The sequence below is a fragment of the Eurytemora carolleeae genome, unplaced genomic scaffold (assembly GCF_000591075.1).
Source record: "Eurytemora carolleeae unplaced genomic scaffold, Eaff_2.0 scaffold97, whole genome shotgun sequence".
Classification (NCBI taxonomy): domain Eukaryota; kingdom Metazoa; phylum Arthropoda; class Copepoda; order Calanoida; family Temoridae; genus Eurytemora; species Eurytemora carolleeae.
Genome location: NW_019396042.1, coordinates 47,109 through 67,731, shown reverse-complemented (window position 1 = coordinate 67,731; position 20,623 = coordinate 47,109). Strand labels below are relative to the sequence as shown.

The following is a 20,623-nucleotide window of genomic DNA, read 5'->3' as shown; positions in this document are numbered from 1 at the left end:
GCGTCAAGTAGAGATTTAAAGATATTTAGAGATTTTGCATCCTTGATTTCAGTAGGTAAATTGTTCCATAGGTTTGCTATCCGGTTTGAGAAGAAGTTGCGTGAAAGATCTGTCCTAGAATGCGTTGGTACCAAGTTATCCTTGTAAGACGTCATTCTTGTTTGTCTTGTAACATCTGAGCCGACCAAAGTAAACCAAGTCCCCTTCTCTACTTTATCATAACCTCTGAGTATTTCAAATGTCTGAATAAGATCAAATCTAACTCTCCTTTGTTCCAGTGACTGGATACCAAGTTCCTGTAGTTTTTCCATGTATGTTTTACCCTTGAGTCCTGTTATTTGATTAATTGCTTTGATCTGAACTTTCTCTTGGGTGTCCCTATCTCCAACTGTCCATGGGGACCAACCAGTAACTGCAAACTCAAGGTGACACCTCACAAATTGTGTGTTAAGCCTAAGAAATGTAACTCTATCACGATACAAGAATGCCTTAGTTATTTGGGTAGACTCCAGTAGCTCTCCGAGCTGCCTCTGCACACTGTAGAGAAGATGTTAAGGAATTTTCCACTACAACGCCGATATCTCGCTCTTTGTCGACAGATTCCAACACCAAACCATTCATTTTATATTCAAATTTTTTGTTTTGTCTGCCTAGATGTAGAACTTTGCATTTTAGAACATTAAAATCCATGCACCAGGTGTCTGCCCAATCAATTAGTTTGTTTAGACATCCATCATTTCTGACTCTGTGACCCAGTTTGGTGTCGTCAGCAAATTTCTTCAATATACTTATTAGTTCAGCAGTCCAGTCAATGTCATTTATATAAATTATGAAAGCCAGGGGGCCGAGCATTGAGTTTTATGGATAAAGTGATATTGTTAGAGACACTGCGATCTGTTCATATTCATGGGTTAGGCATTCCTTTGAATTCTGGAATAAAAAAATTTACTTTGAAATGCTCAATTTAGCAAAAATTGAAATAATAATTTTTTTGGTGATTAAATTAAAGACAATATAAGGCAGCTGTAATATTCACCCATGTTATGCATTATGCAAATTACAATTTAAGAACTAAAATGTTGAACGTTTTTGATTATTAATTAATGGGCATTTTTATTTGGTTTTTGCTTTAATTTGTTGAATTCGAAGCATTTTCAGTTTGTTTATTTTTTTCAAAGCTTTATACATGGATTTAATGTTACAAATTTGAAGAAATTTTTGAAGACCAATTATCCCAGAACAGCCAATAACAGGCCACTCTTCTTTTGCTTCACTTTCCCCACTTTTACCTGGTGTCTCAGATTCCAAATTTTTACAAGAAAAATGTCCTGCTTAAAACTAAGGGAGAAAGTTGGAATTTATATAAAAATAGACTGCAAAGGGGAGGGAGACTAAGTTTTCATGAATTTCATGGTTCAGAGCAAGGAACCAAAAATTGAAATTAAATTAAGCTGAAATCCTTAACATTTAGTTAGTAAATATTGAAATGCATTATTTTTCATGTTTTCAGAAAAGCATGACTTATTCTATGCACATTTTTCAGAGAAACTCAAATAATGGCACAACTCAAATCGGTGAACTTTGCGAAGGTCTTGAAAAAGGCCCAGGAACCAGGGAATGTTCTTGCTGGTTGTTTTCCTGATGTCAACTTCAAAGTATCTAAGGAGGCAAGTCAACAAATATAATTCAAATTCAAAAATTCCTGGTTTTCTATGTTTAGGAAGAGGTCCTTGGAGGGTCAATAAAAGCTCACAAGTTTCTCCTTTCCTTGATTTCTCCAGTATTCAGAAACCAGTTCTATGGATCGCTTGCAAGCACTCACCAGGAAATAGAGGAGGTGGAGATTAATGATTGCTCCTATGTAGTGTTCGAGCAGATGTTGAAGCTTATTTATGATGATACAATGGATTTTTATGAGAAGCATATCCAGAACAGTATTGATGTGGAACTGCTGTTTGAGTTGCTACGGCTAGCAGATAAATACCAGATTGAAGGTAAAATATAGAATTATCTAAAGATAATATTAAAGGCATAATTAAATTATACTTAATTAAGGTTTGGCTGCACTAGTGAAGAACAGGATAGCTACAGTACCGGTGTCCTCTCAAAACGCAGTTTCTAGAAATCATTGAACAGTATAAAGATCTTCTAAACTTTGAGGATATCTGCATAAATCTCAGTCATCGCATCTTCAATACAATGTTTGGTACTTGGAGATATTCCACTGATGTTCTTAACTTTTGGTCTATAAATCAAGACAAGGCAGAGACGGTTGATATTCTGTTCGAGATGTGTTTTTCTATAGCAAGCAAAGGATTGTTTGCTATTGAAAACAAGAATTTTCCAATTAATACAAGTTACAGGTATGCAGAATTTATTTTATTTCAAATGGAAGACGTTATGGTTCAACAAATGTAAAAGAATGCTAACAGAACCCTACAAACTCTCTTTATATCAGTTTGATTGAATAGTGGAGAAGTAAAAACCTACAACAAAAAAATGTTTAAGTAAAAGTTAAAGATGTTTAGAAATTTGTAGGTTAAAAGATGTTGACTATTGTAATCTGTTTGTTGAGCAAGATTTTGAAGGAGACACCTTCCTTGATGTTGAGTTCCATGTTTTGGATAAGGTATGGGGGGGGGGGGTAGAATTAGTAAAGTCATTTCGAAAGTTGTCATGTGGTAGTACGACATCTCTAAAAGTCTGATTTGATTTGATTTTTAGTATGGACTTCATTAATAAGATTTTAGATTAACATGATTCAATAAAAATTGTTGCACACCAAAAACCAGCTTTGTCTGCTAAGGATTATTTTTGCACTTAATCATTTTTTCGGTATAGAAATCCTTTTTATGTTGAATATTTATCATCAGGGAACCCTTCTTTAAATAAAAGGAAATTATCTTTTATTATACATCCATAATAATCCATTTAATCTATTAAGATTTTTCATGATTTTTGCAAAAGCAAAGTTTTTAGTACAACAAGAGTTTAAGTCTAATTTCTAATTTAGAAGGGTCAAGTGGAAAAGATCAGAGGTCACAAGCTACTTTTGGCATTAGTTTCTCCTGTTTTTAAACAAGAATTTTATGGATCTCCAAGTGATATTGTGGATGGGGAGAAGGTTCAAGTTGTTAATTTAAAAGAAGAGTTCCCAGCTGAAGTCTTAAGGATTATGATAGAGTTCATTTATGAAAGTAAAGGGAAGAGCATGAGAGCAGAACTTGGTAAGGAGAATGCTGAGAATTTGTTCATGTTGCTGAACATATCTTATAGATATCTCCTTCCAGGTATTTTTCTTCTTCATTTTCTAAATTAACAAATCCTGACGACATCCCTTTTATCATGATCTTCTTAGCACTCTCTGAGATGGTCATTACAGTAATCCGTGAAATTCCAATCTCATCTGCCAATGCAATTGAGGTTCTAGCAATTACCAAGAAATTTGAAGATCAACCCAGTGTATCTTCAACATGCAGTGATCTGAAACAGAGGCTAGTGACGTCAATGGCATTTAAATTATTGCAAACTCCTGTTGACGTCCTGAAATTCTGGTCTGAGAATAAAGACAATAAAGATCTAGTTTGTGATTTGTTTGCCGAGCTTAATACTCCTGCTCTACAAGCCTATCCTTATAACAATGATCAATGGTAACTTACATGGCCATTGGCCACTAAATCAAAGAGAAGAATTATAATATACTTAAACATTAAAGTTATCATTGACATATTTGGTCTATATTTTATTCTTTGTCTTAAAAATCATGAGAAAATAAATTTTTTCTTCTCTCTTATCAGATGATTTTTTGTAATATTAAAGCTTTTGTTATACTCATATTAATTATCTTCCAAGCTATTAAGGTATTATCAGTATAATGCGCTCAAAGGCTGTTCTTAAATTGAGTTGTTCTTCACAGCCTGAATGCCAGTGAACTGACATTTTTTTATTTTGTATATTTTTTAGTGCAAACTTAGCTATTTTTTTCAGAAATTTAAATTAAAAAATGCTTTAGCCAGTTTTAAATCAGCAAAATTAAGGTAAGGTGGAAAAAAAAGATTAGAAAAAAAACTTTAAATGTTATTTGAATTTTAACATTTTTGGAAAATATATGGTTTTGTGGGGAAAATTTCAAGTTTTTGGAAAGTCCCATTTTATAAAATTGATTATCAAAATGAAATCAATGAGAATAGAAAAATTCAATTTCTTGTGTAGTGGTACATATGACAACTAAATTTATTTTTTAGAGCAAAATGTCGCAGTTAAATCTTGTAAACTTTTCCGAGGTCTTTAAAGATGCACAGGAAACTGGGATAAAATCTTTGTTAGATTGTTCCCCTGATGTTAACTTTCAATTTTACGATGAGGCAAGCAAAATATGTTAAATAAATTAACTTAAAGGGAGTGTTCGCGAAAAATGAAAGGGGGTATAGACTTAATGCGATAAAAAAGCGCTTTTGAACGCTACTAATCTTACTTCTATCTGTTGCGTCTTTAAGGAGAAAATTGATAAAGACATCTCATACCGAAGAGCATAGCGCCCATACAAATTGAGGAAGTTGGAAAATACGACTTAGACCGTAAAAAAATCAAATTAATATCAAACAAATCATTTAGATATTACAACCTATAGTCATGGATTATCTTTTGCCACATTTTTATGTATTTGATATTTCATACTAGTTTTGATTTTGTTTTTTAAACTAATATTTAGTTTACAACTTGTTTTCGAACATTCCTGGAAAATACGAAAATGTCGTCTTCATTACCAAAAAATCCTCGAAACAGGAATAAATGTTTTTATAAGTAACTTTCAGATCATAACAATTAAAACATATTATGAAAAATCAACTTTATATGAATGTGGCGAAAGATAATCGATGACTATAAGTTGTAATATCTGAATGAAATGTTTGAAATTGAATTGATTTTTTTACGGTCCAAGTCGTATGTTGCAATTTTCTCAATTTGTATGGACGCCATGTTATTTGGTATGAGATGTTTTTAACAATTTTCTCCTTATAGACGCAACAGATAAAAGTAAGATTAGTAGCGATCAAAAGCGCTTTTTTATCTCATTAAGCCTATACCCTCTCTCATTTTTCGCGAACACTCCCTTTAACAAAACCAAAACAGATAAAATCAGTGACCAACTATATCTATCTTCACCTAACCTAATTTGAAAAACTAGTAGTGTGTGTAGTGTATATCTATACTATGGGTTGTATTTCAACCTACAGGTCGTTGTACTTTGTCTGTAGGTTGATTGTTAATAATGATAATAATAATGGGTCAAGGTTTAGAGTTCTCACATTAATTCAGACCCAAAAATTAATTTGTTAATATTTAGGAGGGTGTCCTAGAGAGTTCCATCAAATGCCACAAGCTCTTGCTGTCATTGGTATCGCCTGTTTTCAAAAAACAGTTTTTTGGGTCTCTTGCTTCAACCACTGAGAAATTAGAATTGGTAGAGATTAAAGATTTTTCTTTTGAAGGGTTTACACAGATGATGAAACTCATTTATGATACTGCGGATAATATGTTTGAAAAACTGTTCTATGACATTCTTGATGTTGCATTGTTGTTCGAGATACTAAGGCTTGCTGATAAATATCAGATTGAAGGTATAATATTTGATAATTAAGAGGATCATTTGATAACATAAAATCATATGATGTAAATACTAAAATACATTTAAGATTTAGCTGCGTTAGCAAAAACCAGAATAGCTACAGTTCCGTTGTCAGATGAAAATGCCCTGGAGGTTCTTGAAGTTACTGAGCAACATAAAGATCTTCTAAACTTTGAGGAAATCTGCAAAGCTATTAATCTAAGATTAGCTATAACTATGAAAAGCACTTGGACATCTTCTGCTGATGTTGATTCATTCTGCAATCTCTATAAAGACAGGGTTGATCTTGTGAATATTTTGATTAGCAATGTGTACAGAGTTACACTAGACGGACGTGTGACATACCCAAGAATAAAGATTCCTGAAGTTACTACATCTTACATGTAAGAAGACTTTAAACTAAAAATTGATTTAAAAGTTTAATAAACCATGTTCTGTTGTATTTTATGTTATGTTTATTAGGCTGAAGTATATAGACTATCAGAAGTTTCTGGAGCAATCAGAGGAAGAGGAAGAAGAAAGCTTTCATGATGTTGAGTTTCAAATTACTGATAAGGTTAGTGAGCACTGGGCAGGATTAATTCAATAATATTATTTTCTACTTATTCTACTTTCGCATAAATAAATTAAGTTAATACTTGATCTTAAAATCTGAACCATGCCTTTATGTAAAAAATCTACATCTCAGGTTTTTGTTCTGATCTCTTCCATCACACGGTTAAAAAAAACATAACATTTTGTTCGTAATATTTAAGTACTCAAAGCATTATTTTATTACAATCATTTTGTTCAAAATTAGGGTTATCGTATAAATTGTCATATTACTAAAATTCTTTTTGCGATTTTGAATAAAATGTTACAAATTTCTAAATGCTCTCAAGGTAAGTTGAAAATCACCAATAAAATGTTTTTTCTAACAGTGCATTGGGGAAACGACACATGTAATTTTTATTTAGAAAAGTGGAGAGGAATCAATCAGAGCACACAAGATTCTTCTGGGATTAGTTTCTCCAGTTTTCAAGAAAATGTTTTTTGGGTTTCTGAGTCGGCGGACAGATGGTGTTGAGGTCGTCAAGGTTAAAGAAAAATCTGCAAATGTGTTTAAGACCATGGTCAAGTTTATTTATAAGAATGAAAGTGATCTAAGTGAGATTGATCATGAATTTGACTTTAAAAATGTAGATGCTTTGTTTGAGTTGTTTCAAACTTCAACCAAATATCAGTTGACAGGTACATAGATTGAAATGGATAGATAGAGCAGGGTAATTAAACATAGTGACTTCAACTTGTAGGCTTTTTTAACCACTCAAAAAAATATTGATATAAAATCCTTCATATTCCCCAAAAGATCAAATTTAGGGATTGTTAAAAGACCTTTTGCTTTGATCTAAGCCTTTAAACATATTGAGTTTGAAGAAAAATTTGTGTAAAGGGGAGATTCAATTCATTCATTCAATTAAGTATTTACCCCTGTATTAAAGTTAATTATTAAAGGTTTGTGTGCCCTCGTTAAGTCCAAAATTCTGGATTTTCCTGTCTCCACTAAGAATGCTGTTGAGGTGTTTGAAGTTCTTAAGAAGTATAGGGATGAATCCAACCTGTCTACTATATGTGCTGAGTTGAAGGAAAGGCTGATCACTACCCTTGTAACATGGGAATCCCCTGTTGAGGTTCTTTTGTTTTGGACAGAGAACAAGGACAATGAAGATTCAGTGAAGGAAATCTTTGATTGTTGTTTCCTAAGGTATTCTCAAGAGCAGAGTCAGCTTTGTGAAATGTATAAAAAGTTTTATAACTAGTTTTTGTCTTGTGATTTTTCTTCAAGATTTGTTGTATTATTTCCTTCCTGCATAGATTGAGTATATTTTACTTTTTATTGTCTAAAATGCTTACTTTAACTAATCATTCTGTGAAGTTAAATTAGAGCTAGTTGGTGTTTCGAAAATCTGCATTTTTTGCAGTTTTTATATTGAAAAATACAGTTAAGGTATTTACTATTTGTTATGTATTTTTCTTTTCAGAAAGTATTTAAGAATGTCCCAATTTTAATGATTGCTTGAAGGCTTTGAAGAGGCACCGGAAAGTTAAAGCAAATATCAAATAAACTTCTAGATCCACGATAATAGAAACTAGAACGTGTATTCATCTCCTATTTCATAAACTCATTTTAGTTGTGAAAGTTAATTTGCTTCTTCTATAAAGAAAATATAATAACAGCTTACTGCTCTGTTTATGTATTCTGATATTTTAAAACTATTCGTAATCTCTAAAAATAATGTCATCATTGTTCTAAAAGTTTGTAAGATTTCGGTCAAAAACAGTAACATTTCTTTTAAGCAAATATGGTTAGACTTTTGGTTGGCTTTATTTTGGGTGTACTTTTTTATTTGTAAATTTGCTTAAAAAATGGGTTAGTTTTTTTTACGCTCTATGTTTGAATAAATTTCCCTGAACATGATTTAAGATGTTTGTGACTGTAACAGGTATAGTGTACCTAAAGTGATATATATCTGTGATATTATTATCTTGTATATTTTTCAGATTTGTAAATGTAGAAAAAATCGGACGGCTGTGATGGGGGACCAATTATGGATGGTCCGAGAAGCATGTGTCCAGCTAACAGATGGAAAAGTAACAACGAGAAAGGTTAAACTTTTTATTATTCACATTTAGTATTTCACGCTAAACTAGGTAATTGAAACTGTTGTTTACGTTTTGTAAATTTCACGCTTATTCTCATTTATATTCAAAATAGTTTTATATCAAAGGTTACTTATTTTACTCCAAACTAGGTGATCCTATTAATATTCTTCAATAGTTTAATATTTCACGCGAACTCTGGTGTTCCTATTAATATTCTTCAATAGTTTAATATTTCACGCTGAACTCTGGTGTTCCTATTAATATTCTTCAATAGTTTAATATTTCACGCGGAACTCTGGTGTTCTTATTTATATTCTTCAATAGTTTAATATGTCACGCTGAACTCTGGTATTACTATTAATATTCTTCAATAGTTTAATATGTCACGCTGAACTCTGGTATTACTATTAATATTCTTCAATAGTTTAATATTTCACGCTGAACTCTGCTGTTCCTATTAATTTCCTTAAATATTTAACGCTGAACTCTGGTATTACTATTAATATTCTTACACAGCGGAATATTTCACGTTGAACTCGAATAATCTAAATATTAAATATTGTTTAGAAAGCTGAAGGTTCTCTACGGGATCTTCTGACAAACAAGAATATAGTGTCAGCTCTCCACAGTGCTACCGAAAATTCTATAAGTGGGGAGGGATTTACCTGGCGAAATGTTTACTTCGCCGCGCATTCCTTTCTCAGACTCGAGGCGGAGAAAATTAAAACGGTATTTCTTTTTCTTGAAATTTAATAAATGGTTTTCTTGGAATAAAGCAGCTTTATTTGTGTGTTTGTTGTTGTAGCTTAAAGGAATAAATAAGGATTGGAATGAAATGGTGTAGAATGAATGAGTTTAAAATTATTATTCCAAAAATGCAATAAAGAAAACAGAAAAACTAGTTTAATGAACTAGGATTGAATTTAATATACTGAAAAGAAGATTACTATAAGTTTCACAAATTGAAAGAATATTTGACTAAGGATGAACGGAAAGAGAAGCAAAGTAAGAATGCGGTTGGAACCAGAACTAACCGTAGGAGAGAGATAATGTCCCTTTATACGCTTGTCATCAGGAAACCTGGGAAAGGTAGTTCATAAAAAAGTATTCTTATAGCAAATTTCCTCCTTTAAAAATTTGATTTGATTAGCGTTGGTTGTACGTTATCGTCAATAATTTTATGTATTTTTCATGTCTTTAAAAAAGTGATCGGCTTTAACGTTGATAGTTGATACATTGATTCGTTTCTTAAAGTGTAGTTTGTCCTTAACAGGCGTGTAATAGGTCAACTTTTTGTCAATTTTTATTATGATCTTGTTAAAAAAGATCCATTAGAAATAATAATGTTTCTTATTTTAAAACGTTGTGGGTTAAAATCTGGATTTTGAAAGAACTTTCCCTGTAAATACTCCCTCTCTAGTGTTTTCTAAATTTTCCAGACGGATTACGTTGGTCGGTTGTAGCGAGGAATTTACTGGAGTTGTTGGATAATGAATACTTGAAGGAACTCTTTGCTGATGATATTGTTCGTCTTCTTCAGGAGATTATATCAGATCCAACCTGCCAGGTAAATATATCATCGTGATTCAGAGATGGATATTTATGAATGAGAAATGAAGTTTAACTATTTCTACTTCTTCTGTAAGGTTGTTTACCAATATTTTACTGAAACACATCTCTGTTGGTTTGGTTCTGAGGAACCAGGGGGATAATTTATTCTTAAACTGACTTGATTTATTTGCAGATTTTTGCGTTTTATAAAAAATGTCTGTCTATATATTGTTACATTTTTTAAGGCTACCCTTGGTGTATCTGGTTCAGAAGAAGGGCATCAGTGGGAACAGATACTGAATGTAGTAGTTGATCTTCTTATAGAGGTAGACTGTTGACTTGAAAAAGTTGTATATAAATTTTAAATGTTTAATTTAATTTCAATTAAGTAATATTTCTCAGAGTAAATGACATTCTTTCTATAGAGCAGGTTTTAACATTGACATTGTACCTTTATAAAATAATTTAGATAAGCGGAATTCAATGAAAATTGTTGCATACCAAGAAGAAATGTACATTGATTTCTGATAGAAAAGTCTGGCAATAGTCTTAACTAGCATCTATTTGTAAAAACAACAGAAGTGAAAGAAAATTACAAAAAAAAATCACTTTAACTCTGTAACTTTTGGGTTGAGTACTGAAATTTAAAACTGAGCAAGGTATAAATAGGACCCTCGCGTCTTTTTTATGTTTAGAACTCTCTTATCACCCAAATATCTGAAAAGTCCCTTTAAATGTTGTTTTTTATCTTAGGCTCCTGAAAGACTGGATGTCTTTAGTACTGTTCGGTTACTGCGTTCAACTATTAAACATGTAAGTTTTTAGAAAATATCATTTTTATGTGTATCATTATCAACATCAATTTAAATATTATAGTCATTATGTTTATTATTACCGTTATCATTGTAATTATCATTGTCATTCTCATTTTTAATGGTCATTACCCATTGTTGTTATTATTGTTAATGTTATTTATTTTCTTATCATTATAATTATTATTGTTGTTGTTTTTGTTAAAGATATTGTTAACCTTGACTCCTACAGGACGATGGTTGATCATATCTATATAAATGAATTTAGCATATAGAATAAAAATTGCTATATCAGGGTATTGATGTGTGTGAGTTGACCAGGGTGTTATACACCAGTAAGGTGTGGAACTTAATCAAGGGATTACTTACAGCAACTAAACTATCAGCTAGACCTGATTCCCCAACTCAACTAGAGGTAGGCAACGTATCAGCTAGACCTGATTCCCCGACTCAACTAGAGGTAGGCAACGTATCAGCTAGACCTGATTCCCCGACTCAACTAGAGGTAGGCAACGTGTCAGGACTCCTCCTAGACCAACATTTGGGTCAGTTCGACTAACATGAGAATTTTTATCTTTGTCAATTTAGTTTGGAAAATCTACCAATTTTCATGAATATGCCAATAAAGATAAAAACATGTCTGAAGTAGTCATACATACATTATACTCCTAGGTAGACTGTAGACTCCTAGAAATCCAGAGGTCAGAACTTTTGTGTTGTAAATCTCGAAATAAAAGCATTGATCTCCAATTTTTGCAGACTTACGGATTCATTTAATTCCGATTTGATATCCCGTGGACGGTGGTGTTCATATCCTGCAGGGATTTGATATCCCGAGGACGGTGGTGTTCATATCCTGCAGGGATTTGATATCCCGTGGACGGTGGTGTTCATATCCTGCAGGGATTTGATATCCCGAGGACGGTGGTGTTCATATCCTGCAGGGATTTGATATCCCGTGGACGGTGGTGTTCATATCTTGCAGGGATTTGATATCCCGTGGACGGTGGTGTTCATATCCTGCAGGGATTTGATATCCCGTGGACGGTGGTGTTCATATCCTCCAGGGATAACCTTAATTGAGGGATCACGCACTTAAATCCTCAAATTGAGCCCACATTGGATACCGAGATCAAGGGTTCTAGATTAACGATACTCAACATAAAAGTTCCAACCTTAGATAGGAATATAGAAGGAGCAAACAGTAATTAATTTACTCTATCAAGTTAACACAGTTAACATGATTATCAATAATAAGATAAACTATGAATTTCTGTACAGGTTATAGAGGCGGCTACACTGTATTGTCAAATTGCTGCGGTCAACTTCAGGTAAAAACAAACTACAACTATTTCCTTCTTTCACAAGGGGTAGGGTCTTGTATGCGGCCATAGAGTACAAAATATAGGGTGTAGAATGGGTTTTAAAAGGATTTTTGATCTTGATGGTGTCCAGTAGATATCTAAGTTACTTGATTTAGAACCCACAATATTTTAGGTTAATAATAATAATAATAGGCAGTTAAGTCTTGATACTAGGTTTTCACGAGTTAATTTAATTACTGCTTTTGATCGTAAATAGAAAATACTAACTTGATTATCATCTATTTAAAGAATTTTCGGTTTCGTGCAGGAGAGAGGTTTGCAAATTAGGAGAAGAAACTGTTCATTGTGTTCTCCAAGCTTGGGATGAGAGGAATCCTGGAACTAAACCTGCTCTAGACTTTCTTAATCTTCAGATCCTTGTTCATCATCCAGGTTCACATTTGTTTATGTTAATCAATCTTTTAACCTTGTCTTGATATTATTTTAGAGATCCAATTGCTCCTTTTGTGATTATGATTCTCTTTAATTCTTTTAATTTTCGCATTTCTCGTTGCCTCCATCCCGGCCTTTTAACTAGAAGCACATTCTTTTCTTCGGTTGTTTTTGTTTTACTTAAATACTTGTTTCGTTTTAACTTTCTATTCATTTTCTATTTTACTAAATTACAACCTTTGTTCAGCTTTCATTTTCGCAATGACTTTGTAGTTTCATGGGACTTTCCATTTTAAGACGGGCATCGCTGATTCACAATGGTGGTACCGTTAATCCTTTATGTGATTAAGAATGTGAAGGATTTACTCGTTTTTCCGGCTTAAAGTGATTAATTCTGACAATATCATCTTTTGTTTCTGCTGCACAGATCTGCAAGTCACTTTCTCAGAGAAACCACAATTAAAATAATTAATTTCTAACGATAAAAATATTTTGATACCTCATTCGTTCTTGATCAGAATAAGCATTATATGGTAAACGTTTTAATTCGACCGTGGCAATTTATCAACCCAGAGGCCGAATTTAAAGAATTTGAGCAACGATTTAAATTTAAGCTGTGGCTCATATATGGTTGGTTCCACTTAAAATTGTATTCTTTTTTTAAAGATTTAAGCCGGTGCTCAATAAAACCGGTTTTGGGGGATTTTGAGACGCAGCTTAAATTCATTAAATTCGAACACAGAATCACATAAAATTACGTCTACAGTTCCTATACGAGATTTTGTCTCCTGTAGGTGGTGCTAAGGATGTACGAAGTGGATCTCTTGTCTGTAATCAGGAGCAGTGGCATCACCAGCTTTTGAGACTTCATCAGAATGTTGTTGAAACCAGTATCAGGAAACCTAGATAGAAACCTTAATTAAACATAGAAACTAGAACTTAAAAACCTAGATAGAAACCTTAATAAAACATAGAAACTGGAACTTAAAAATCTAGATATAAACCTAAATAAAACATAGAAACTAGAACTTAAAAACCTAGATAGAAACCTTAATAAAACATAGAAACTAGAACTTAAAAACCTAGATAGAACCTTAATAAAATATAGAAACTAGAAATTAAAAACCTAGATAAAAACCTAAATAAAACATAGAAGCTAGAACTTAAAAACCTAGATAGAACCTTAATAAGATATAGAAACTAGAACTTAAAAACCTAGATGGAACCTTAAGAAAACATAGAAACTAGAACTTAAAATATGTTAGTTGGCCCTAAACCTTATGATTTCTATTTCGTCTACTATATATATATTAAAGGGACAGTTGGTAATTTCTAGCGACCCTTTACAAAGATGACAATGCCTGATTTACAACGTTACCCTTGAATTATTTGTGTGATAAAGTATGAATTAGATATAAATGTTTATAATTTTTAGAAAAGATTTTTTTCATTTGGATTCTTTACAAAAAGGACTTGCGTATTTCTCTACTGCTGAAAAATTCTAGATGCATACAACACGTTTAAACCTAGAACACAAAATAGATCAGATAAAGATTTCAAGAGCATTGTTGTGAATCAGCACTGGCATTAATCAGTATGGAGGGCCTCTTGAAACTACGCTTACAGTCCCTTTAACCACAAAGAAACTTGTTGCAGATTTTCATTTTCATGGGTTAGGAATAAGCTCCGTCAGAACAAGGCTCGAGGATCCCGCTCTGTGAGTGATTATGAGTTGGAGGAAACCTTTCTATCCTTCTCCGTAAACCTACTCCGACAAACTCTAACCAGAGAACTTGAAACCTGTAACGTAACTCAGCTTGTACCTCTTGACACAACACAGGTTTGTTGAATTTTGTGTTTTTCTAACAACTTCGTTTCGATTAAAATTAATTTTTTTTAGAACGAAGCTCCACCATCAAAACGTCTCCGACTAGATCTTGTCAGAGAGAATGGATCTTTAGAAACAAGTTTCCGTTCTTTACTTGAAAAGATTCAAACCCACACGGAGAATGATCTTAACAGAGTTCCTTGGCTCCAAATCCTAGGAGGTCTACTGGGACGGTTCCCGGATATGTTTGATGCAGAGTTGAGAATTCAAGTTCTCCGGGTCCTATCAAACCTATTGCAAGGAACCAAGTCGGTTGCAACAAAGAAGCATTGCTTGTCTGTCTGCCTTAATCTACTTCATGCAACAGGTAGGGTTAAAAACAAAACCTTAAAATATTTTTTAAATATACTTTTTAATTAAATTTTTTTTAGGTTTAGATAAGAGTTCTGACTGGGATGTTGTGACAAGAACCACCTTGAATATGGTTAGTATGAACCAGGCTGGATCTCAGGGGCATCAACTGTTCCATGAACTAATCCATAGATCTCCCATCATCCCAGTTCAGCATGTATACTCCTTGTACACCAACCACCTGGTCAAGTTTGCCCCGGACACCCTCAACACACTTCTCTTCATGCTTAGGAACCATCCTGTTACAGACTCTAGGTCTATATCTAGAGATTCCCTACTCTGCTGGCTGTTTCCGGAGCAAGATGAAACTCCGGGCGTTCAGGTCTCCGTAGATCCCTCCGTTTTAGGAGAGATTCTAGTCTCACTTGCGCTTAGTAAGGTAATAGTATTTTNACCCATTAAATGTCATGCTAAAAACAATAAATTTTAAGGTGAGCAAGGTTTCTGCTGAAGCTAAACCTTGTTACAAGATGACTGAACTAGAGATTGACCTTCTCTGTTCCTGTCATATCAATTGTGTCCTCCAAACTAAACCATCTGTAGACCCTGTCCAGGATATTCGAGGATTTATACTCCCAGAAGTTGAGACCGAGGTGGTGAAACTTATGCATAAACATGCTTGCATTATGATTCAGGGTAAGCTTAATCACCTTTAATACCTTTTATCTCAGCTTTTAACATAAAATTTAACAAATAAGTTAAAACTGATAATCAGCTTAATTTATATTCAACCTTGTTTCTTATAATGTCATAAGGGAATGCTTGAAATTACGTAAAAAGTCTCGTTAAGACTTAGATATGTCAACATTTCATTTCTGACACACATAATATACGAATTGTAGAACCGGCAGAGCTCGATCTCGGGATCAAGTCTCTGTTGAGAGAAGCAGAAACCTTCCTATTCTATCTTCATGGATTCTCTAAACGTAAGGTAGGAAAGTTCAAAAGAAATCCAATCTCCAAGATCGCACTTTTTCAGATTCATAAATTTAGATCCGCTTATTTGCCAATGGGAAGTTTAGAAGTTAGAAGTTCAGATCAAATTTTTCTTATTTAGTAACTGTCAAAAACTATCTTTGATGTTTACAAAGGAATACAGATTTTTAGCATGTAAAGGAAAAGACGACATTAAAATTAATTTTTCCAAACTCAAACCTTAATGCCTGGACATTAATTTATTAAGTTCCAAAAAAGGTCTCAAACATTTTAAAATATTTAATTTAGGTTGAGTATAAACAGTTGGCAGAGAACTCTAAGATTAAACAAATGGCAAAGATTCTTCTCAAGAAATCCGTAGAAATGTCCCTGAAACTCCTCGAGAAGACGAGAGAAAATGTGGAGATTATTTTTCTTCTTGAAACCTGGATATCCTTCTTTCAAACCCTACCCAGGCTTTCTGGACTTGACCTTGGGTGCTTGTATCTACAGGCAGAGAGTTTTTTTTTGAATTTTTTTTATACTTTTAGACGAAAAAGTTTAAGTATAATTCATAGGAAATAGTTTACATTTGGTAGGCGTATATATCAATACAGTGAAGACGATTTTTGAATTGAATTTTGATTAAGATCAAGCTGTTCAACTGCATGGATACACATAAAATAGTAGTCATGAGAAGCTTACAAGTAAAAAAGCTTCTCTTTGATTACTTGTAAGCTTGCAATTCGGAAAAAGCTTGTAATCAATCAAAACTTGAATTAAAAAAATCGACTACATTGTAACGATATAATTTCCTATCACTACGCAAACTTTGATTTTATACCCTTCAAATCAGATAGGTTTTTAGATTACTTCCTTTAACATGAAATTCAAATATAAGATCTTCATTATAACCACTACTCTTCATGAACCTGCTTTAATTATTTTTAAAAAACCTCTGACTTGATCAGGAAATAAATCTGTTCAAGATGATGGAGAAGGTTGAGCGAACCTTGATAGAGACCTGTAATATCTGGGAGAAAAGGTTGGATTCTAAACAACCTTCTCAATCATCAGGTATTAGCGGTATTCCACAACTTCATGAGGTCCCACTGCACTGTAGGTATCCATGGTAAACTGATGAAATCCATATATTTTATAATTGCACGCTTCGTATTCAGCCTATGTTAGCAAGGAATTTAGAAACAATGATATCCTGTCAAATTAATTGTTTATGAAATTTAGGTGATAGCGGTCATAATCCGTTCGATGATTTTGATGATGCATCTCAGTCAACTGAAACAGAATCTAATAATCAAGTTGATGAATTTTCTGCTGATCTCAATTCTTTGGAAGAAGGTCCAGAAGAGGGGAGAGAACTGTTGTTAGTTGAAAAATCTTTTTATCTTCTTGTTCTCTGGTATTCTCCGAACCTGGAGATCAATATCGATCTTCCGCTGATGGCGGAGAAACAGTCAAACCTTGTTTTCCTGATTGATAGAATCCTGGAAGTTTTCCAGTTCTCACATTCTACAATCAAGGTTGGTTTATCTTCATCATTTGTTTCTTAAACTTGTTTTTATCCTAGACTCAATCTTGGGAACCTAGCTTTGCCTGGCTATTTTTAATTTTTCAAACCAAGCTAAGATTACTCATGTAGTTCTACTGGTTTCCCCATAAAAGGGGCAAATATGGTTTATATATTAATGATCTGAGAGACAAACACAGATTACTTCTTTTATATAAGACATAAGATTGTTGTCAGTAAATCTGTTATTTGTTTAGGCCGTGGTATTCTGTATCCGAGAGTTAGGTTCATCCATAAACCTCATGAAGGACACCCTGGACAAACTGTCCGAGATACTAAAGGAGATAGCGAAGAACTGCATGACACAGAAGAAATTTGATTATGTTGGAATGCTCGGGATACTCAAGATCATTGAGAACTTGGCCCAACCTGCATTAAGGTCAGAAGAATAGGAGGGGAGGGGAGGGGAGGAAAGGAAAGGAAAGGAAAGGTAACGAAACGGAACTAGTACAGTACAAGAAATTAAAGAGTAAAAATTGTTAGAACTTGAAATGGTGGTAAATCTCTCCATTATGTACTAAACCCCCTGGGAGGGGGGGCCTTTCAGATTTAACCTCTTAATTCTTAATTCAACAACACTATATATTAAATGAATTATATAGGTTGGGATCTGTCAAGTGTGGGACGGTGATTAACCGTTTGCTTGAGGTTTTGTTGAAACAGAATTCAAAGTTGAACTACTCAAGGTTCAGCATTGAGTTTACTCTCCAACTAGTCAAAACAATCTCAAAACTTGGTGAGTTTTAAACCTTGATATTTTTGTAAGGACAGGAGTAGTATTGTTCTCAGAGATTAATCTGATTAATAATTAAGGTAATCCTGATGGTTCTACTGAATCCAGTTGGTTGAGTTGGAGTAGTGAGACGCATAATCTCTCCGCTACTGAGGACTCATCTCTGGGTATAGATTCAGATGGTCCAGTTCCAATTATAAACTGTCTACCTAGATTCCTCTCTCATCCCTCACTCAGAGTAAGAACCTTGACAACCCAGATTGTAATGGAAGCTCCAGAGTTTGATCCTCGTCATTTCTCCAGCTGCGTTATATCCCTGGTTTGTGATGATTTGTTCCAGGTTTGTGTTTACAAGGACTGGAAGAAGAGTGATCAGTTATCAAGAATTAATTCAGTTTTAATTCTTTGTTCAGCACTAGTTTCTCGTAGCTCCAGCTATGCCAGGTGATTAGGCTTTACTTTTTTCAATTTAATACAATTATGTATTCCAAGAATGAAGCCGATTGAATATTTGGCAATACAAAAATAATATGATTCAGATTTCAATATTCCATTTACTAATAGTACTTTTAATTCTAGATATGCTGTCTCCACCATTCTTTGTCTACTAAGGCAGCAGAGATGTAAGTTAAACCTTGCTCCGGTACTTGCTCTGATATCAGAGCATGCAGAATACAGTGGGAACACAGGAAAGATGTTAAAAGATCTTCTTCCTGGCCTTTTTTTCGATTTCTTAGAAGAAATGTGTCCCTACTCTGAGTTCCCAATTCATGAACTTGGATTCAAGCAAGCTAGCTTTTCAGCATTCCTAACTCATCATGAGAGCTTGGTCCTACCTTTAATCCTACTCTGGGAGCCAAAGGCTGAGACAATGCAGGAGTTGGGTGAACTGGTTCAGGTTGATTATCTGATCCTAGTGGAGAGAAACCTAGACCGACTTCTACAGCTCTCCATCCCTGGGTTAGCTGCTCAAGAGTTGAAAATCAAAGTCGAGCTAAAAGAGAAGATGGCTGAGTTGGGAGCTCTGCTCAAACATGTTCTAGGAGCTGAGTTTTTACCAAGCCTAGAGAAAGCCCTTCCCTCTGTAATATATTCCTCCTTCTCTAGTATATGTGAGGATGGTAAGCTGCAGACTAGGCTAGGTATAGATTGCAGTGTTGATATCAGGTCTGGTCCACCTAGACTAAACATAGAAACAGCTGAAGCTGTTGTTCAATTTATATCTTCTAAATTTAGTGAAACCTATGATTTTCTCTGCCAAAGACAGTCGCATGGAATCCCACAGATAGCTGTAGAACTTTGCATTAATCTGATGGGTTCAGAGAATCAAACTCATCTCAGATGTCTGTTCTCCATCCAGACCTGGTTAATGAACCTCTTCTCATCATCATCTCAAACGTATACCAGCACCTTGCCATTCCTAGTCATGTATTTGAGTCAACAACTGCTAAACTTAGTTAAACGAACCAATAGCCTGGACTGTAAGAAAGCTGCTCTGGTAGTTTTGGACACCCTGATACAGCAAAGTTTTTCCAAATCTGTGAATAGTCTTGTTTTCTCCTTGGTTCAGATTAATTCCAGTCTTTTAAATATAATCTGTGAAGACCCTGATTCTAACTCAGCTCAAAATGCAAAAGGAATTCTTGAATTCCTATTCATTGAAAACATTCATAAGTTTAAAGATGATTTTGATAATCTAGAAGACTATCCATCCCTGGAGATATTCTCTCTGTTGTCAGTATCTGTAGGAAAGTATAAAAAAGATCTGTCTTTAACTTCCTTCCTACGAACCTTCCTCCGGGTTACTGATCTAGTCGAGTTCAAGTTCTGTGAAAACATTCTCAGGCAGCTGAAACAGAGGTTGAAGACATCAGGGACAGAGCTTAATGTACTCCTGGAGAAGGATTTAGATGTTGTTAAAGAATTGGTGATACATCTCCTAACCCTCAGTAAGATGAATATCAAATCCATCTCAACACTGGCACTTGACTGTCTGGGAGAGATAGGACCCGTGAATTTTAAATCCAATGTTCTCAAAGCAAATTCTGCTTTTCAACCTTCTGATCCATCCAAACCAGCATTCGCTTATGTTAAACCAATCCTGAATAAACTGAGCAAATTGTTGAATAGGGAATCAGGAACCTTCTCCAGGGACGTGTTCAACACCATCTCCAACATACTCAGCAGCACACAAGAGGGTCGGGAATTATGCCTTGAAGACCGTGGTTTCAATGTTTTGGAACCACTCAAGAAAAAAGGAAAAAGAAATCTCCAGGTCCCTCCTGTTATACAGGACGTAACAAGGTTCACGGATGAAATCGATGATGAGGGTCTCTGGGTTTATTCTAGACTGGAGTATAGTTCCTGGATAAAGGTTCTAGTGGCAAGGTTTCTAAACTGCTTCTCAGATAAATCTGTTCTAGGTTTTATGCTAGGTGTGTGTGAGAATTCACTAGAGTTGTGTGAGCTCATCCTTCCATACATCATCCAGGAATGTTTGTTGCATCAAGACGAAAATATCCGCCTTGTTGTCTCAACCCGGATCATCTCGTTCTTTCAAGAGTTTCAGGATCAGGTTGGATCCTCTTCAACCTTTCTCCAAGATAATGTCCCAGTCTATTTTGAAAGGTAGATCATAAAATTAATATTATTAAGTTAAAAAGGCTGCCTCAAAATTGTCTTATTTTCACTTAAGTAAAACCAATATTTGTTATGGCTTTGATTCTTTTATAATTAAGTTAATTTGGACCTATTAT

The 20,623-nt window shown here is 34.1% G+C and overlaps 2 protein-coding genes across 7 annotated transcripts in view; both read left to right on the top strand.

Annotated features, from left to right (window-relative positions):
* The first annotated feature begins 1,720 nt into the window (after positions 1–1,720).
* On the top strand, positions 1,721–7,653 carry LOC111700915 (uncharacterized). 4 transcript variants are annotated; one of them, XM_023472017.1, is made up of 12 exons: positions 1,721–1,994; positions 2,056–2,363; positions 2,539–2,629; positions 3,014–3,290; positions 3,359–4,037; positions 4,245–4,364; positions 5,348–5,621; positions 5,697–6,012; positions 6,092–6,185; positions 6,586–6,705; positions 6,812–6,859; positions 7,124–7,216. In XM_023472017.1, exons 6-11 carry the CDS (start codon positions 4,251–4,253, stop codon positions 6,854–6,856), a joined length of 963 nt encoding a protein of 320 aa, XP_023327785.1. In that variant the 5' UTR covers positions 1,721–1,994; positions 2,056–2,363; positions 2,539–2,629; positions 3,014–3,290; positions 3,359–4,037; positions 4,245–4,250; the 3' UTR covers positions 6,857–6,859; positions 7,124–7,216. The 4 variants fall into 4 exon arrangements, with proteins under 4 accessions (XP_023327785.1, XP_023327771.1, XP_023327764.1 ...); XM_023472003.1 differs by having other exon boundaries at positions 3,424–4,037; positions 6,586–6,859; positions 7,124–7,653; XM_023471996.1 differs by having other exon boundaries at positions 6,586–6,859; positions 7,124–7,653.
* A 497-nt stretch (positions 7,654–8,150) lies between these two features.
* Positions 8,151–20,623, top strand: part of LOC111700887 (serine-protein kinase ATM) — a 20,773-nt gene continuing 8,300 nt past the window's right edge. For all 3 annotated transcript variants that reach the window (XM_023471955.1, XM_023471964.1, XM_023471970.1), the window contains exons 1-22: positions 8,151–8,275; positions 8,840–9,001; positions 9,256–9,361; positions 9,712–9,839; positions 10,069–10,149; positions 10,577–10,636; positions 10,931–11,050; positions 11,917–11,966; positions 12,268–12,392; positions 13,187–13,289; positions 14,070–14,232; positions 14,293–14,587; positions 14,652–15,010; positions 15,063–15,267; positions 15,474–15,562; positions 15,856–16,059; positions 16,518–16,623; positions 16,792–17,087; positions 17,332–17,513; positions 17,737–17,870; positions 17,948–18,311; positions 18,447–20,495. In XM_023471955.1, coding sequence (XP_023327723.1) covers positions 8,204–8,275; positions 8,840–9,001; positions 9,256–9,361; positions 9,712–9,839; positions 10,069–10,149; positions 10,577–10,636; positions 10,931–11,050; positions 11,917–11,966; positions 12,268–12,392; positions 13,187–13,289; positions 14,070–14,232; positions 14,293–14,587; positions 14,652–15,010; positions 15,063–15,267; positions 15,474–15,562; positions 15,856–16,059; positions 16,518–16,623; positions 16,792–17,087; positions 17,332–17,513; positions 17,737–17,870; positions 17,948–18,311; positions 18,447–20,495 — 5,453 coding nt within the window. In that variant the 5' untranslated portion in view covers positions 8,151–8,203. The remainder of the gene's footprint in view (positions 8,276–8,839; positions 9,002–9,255; positions 9,362–9,711; positions 9,840–10,068; positions 10,150–10,576; positions 10,637–10,930; positions 11,051–11,916; positions 11,967–12,267; positions 12,393–13,186; positions 13,290–14,069; positions 14,233–14,292; positions 14,588–14,651; positions 15,011–15,062; positions 15,268–15,473; positions 15,563–15,855; positions 16,060–16,517; positions 16,624–16,791; positions 17,088–17,331; positions 17,514–17,736; positions 17,871–17,947; positions 18,312–18,446; positions 20,496–20,623) is intronic.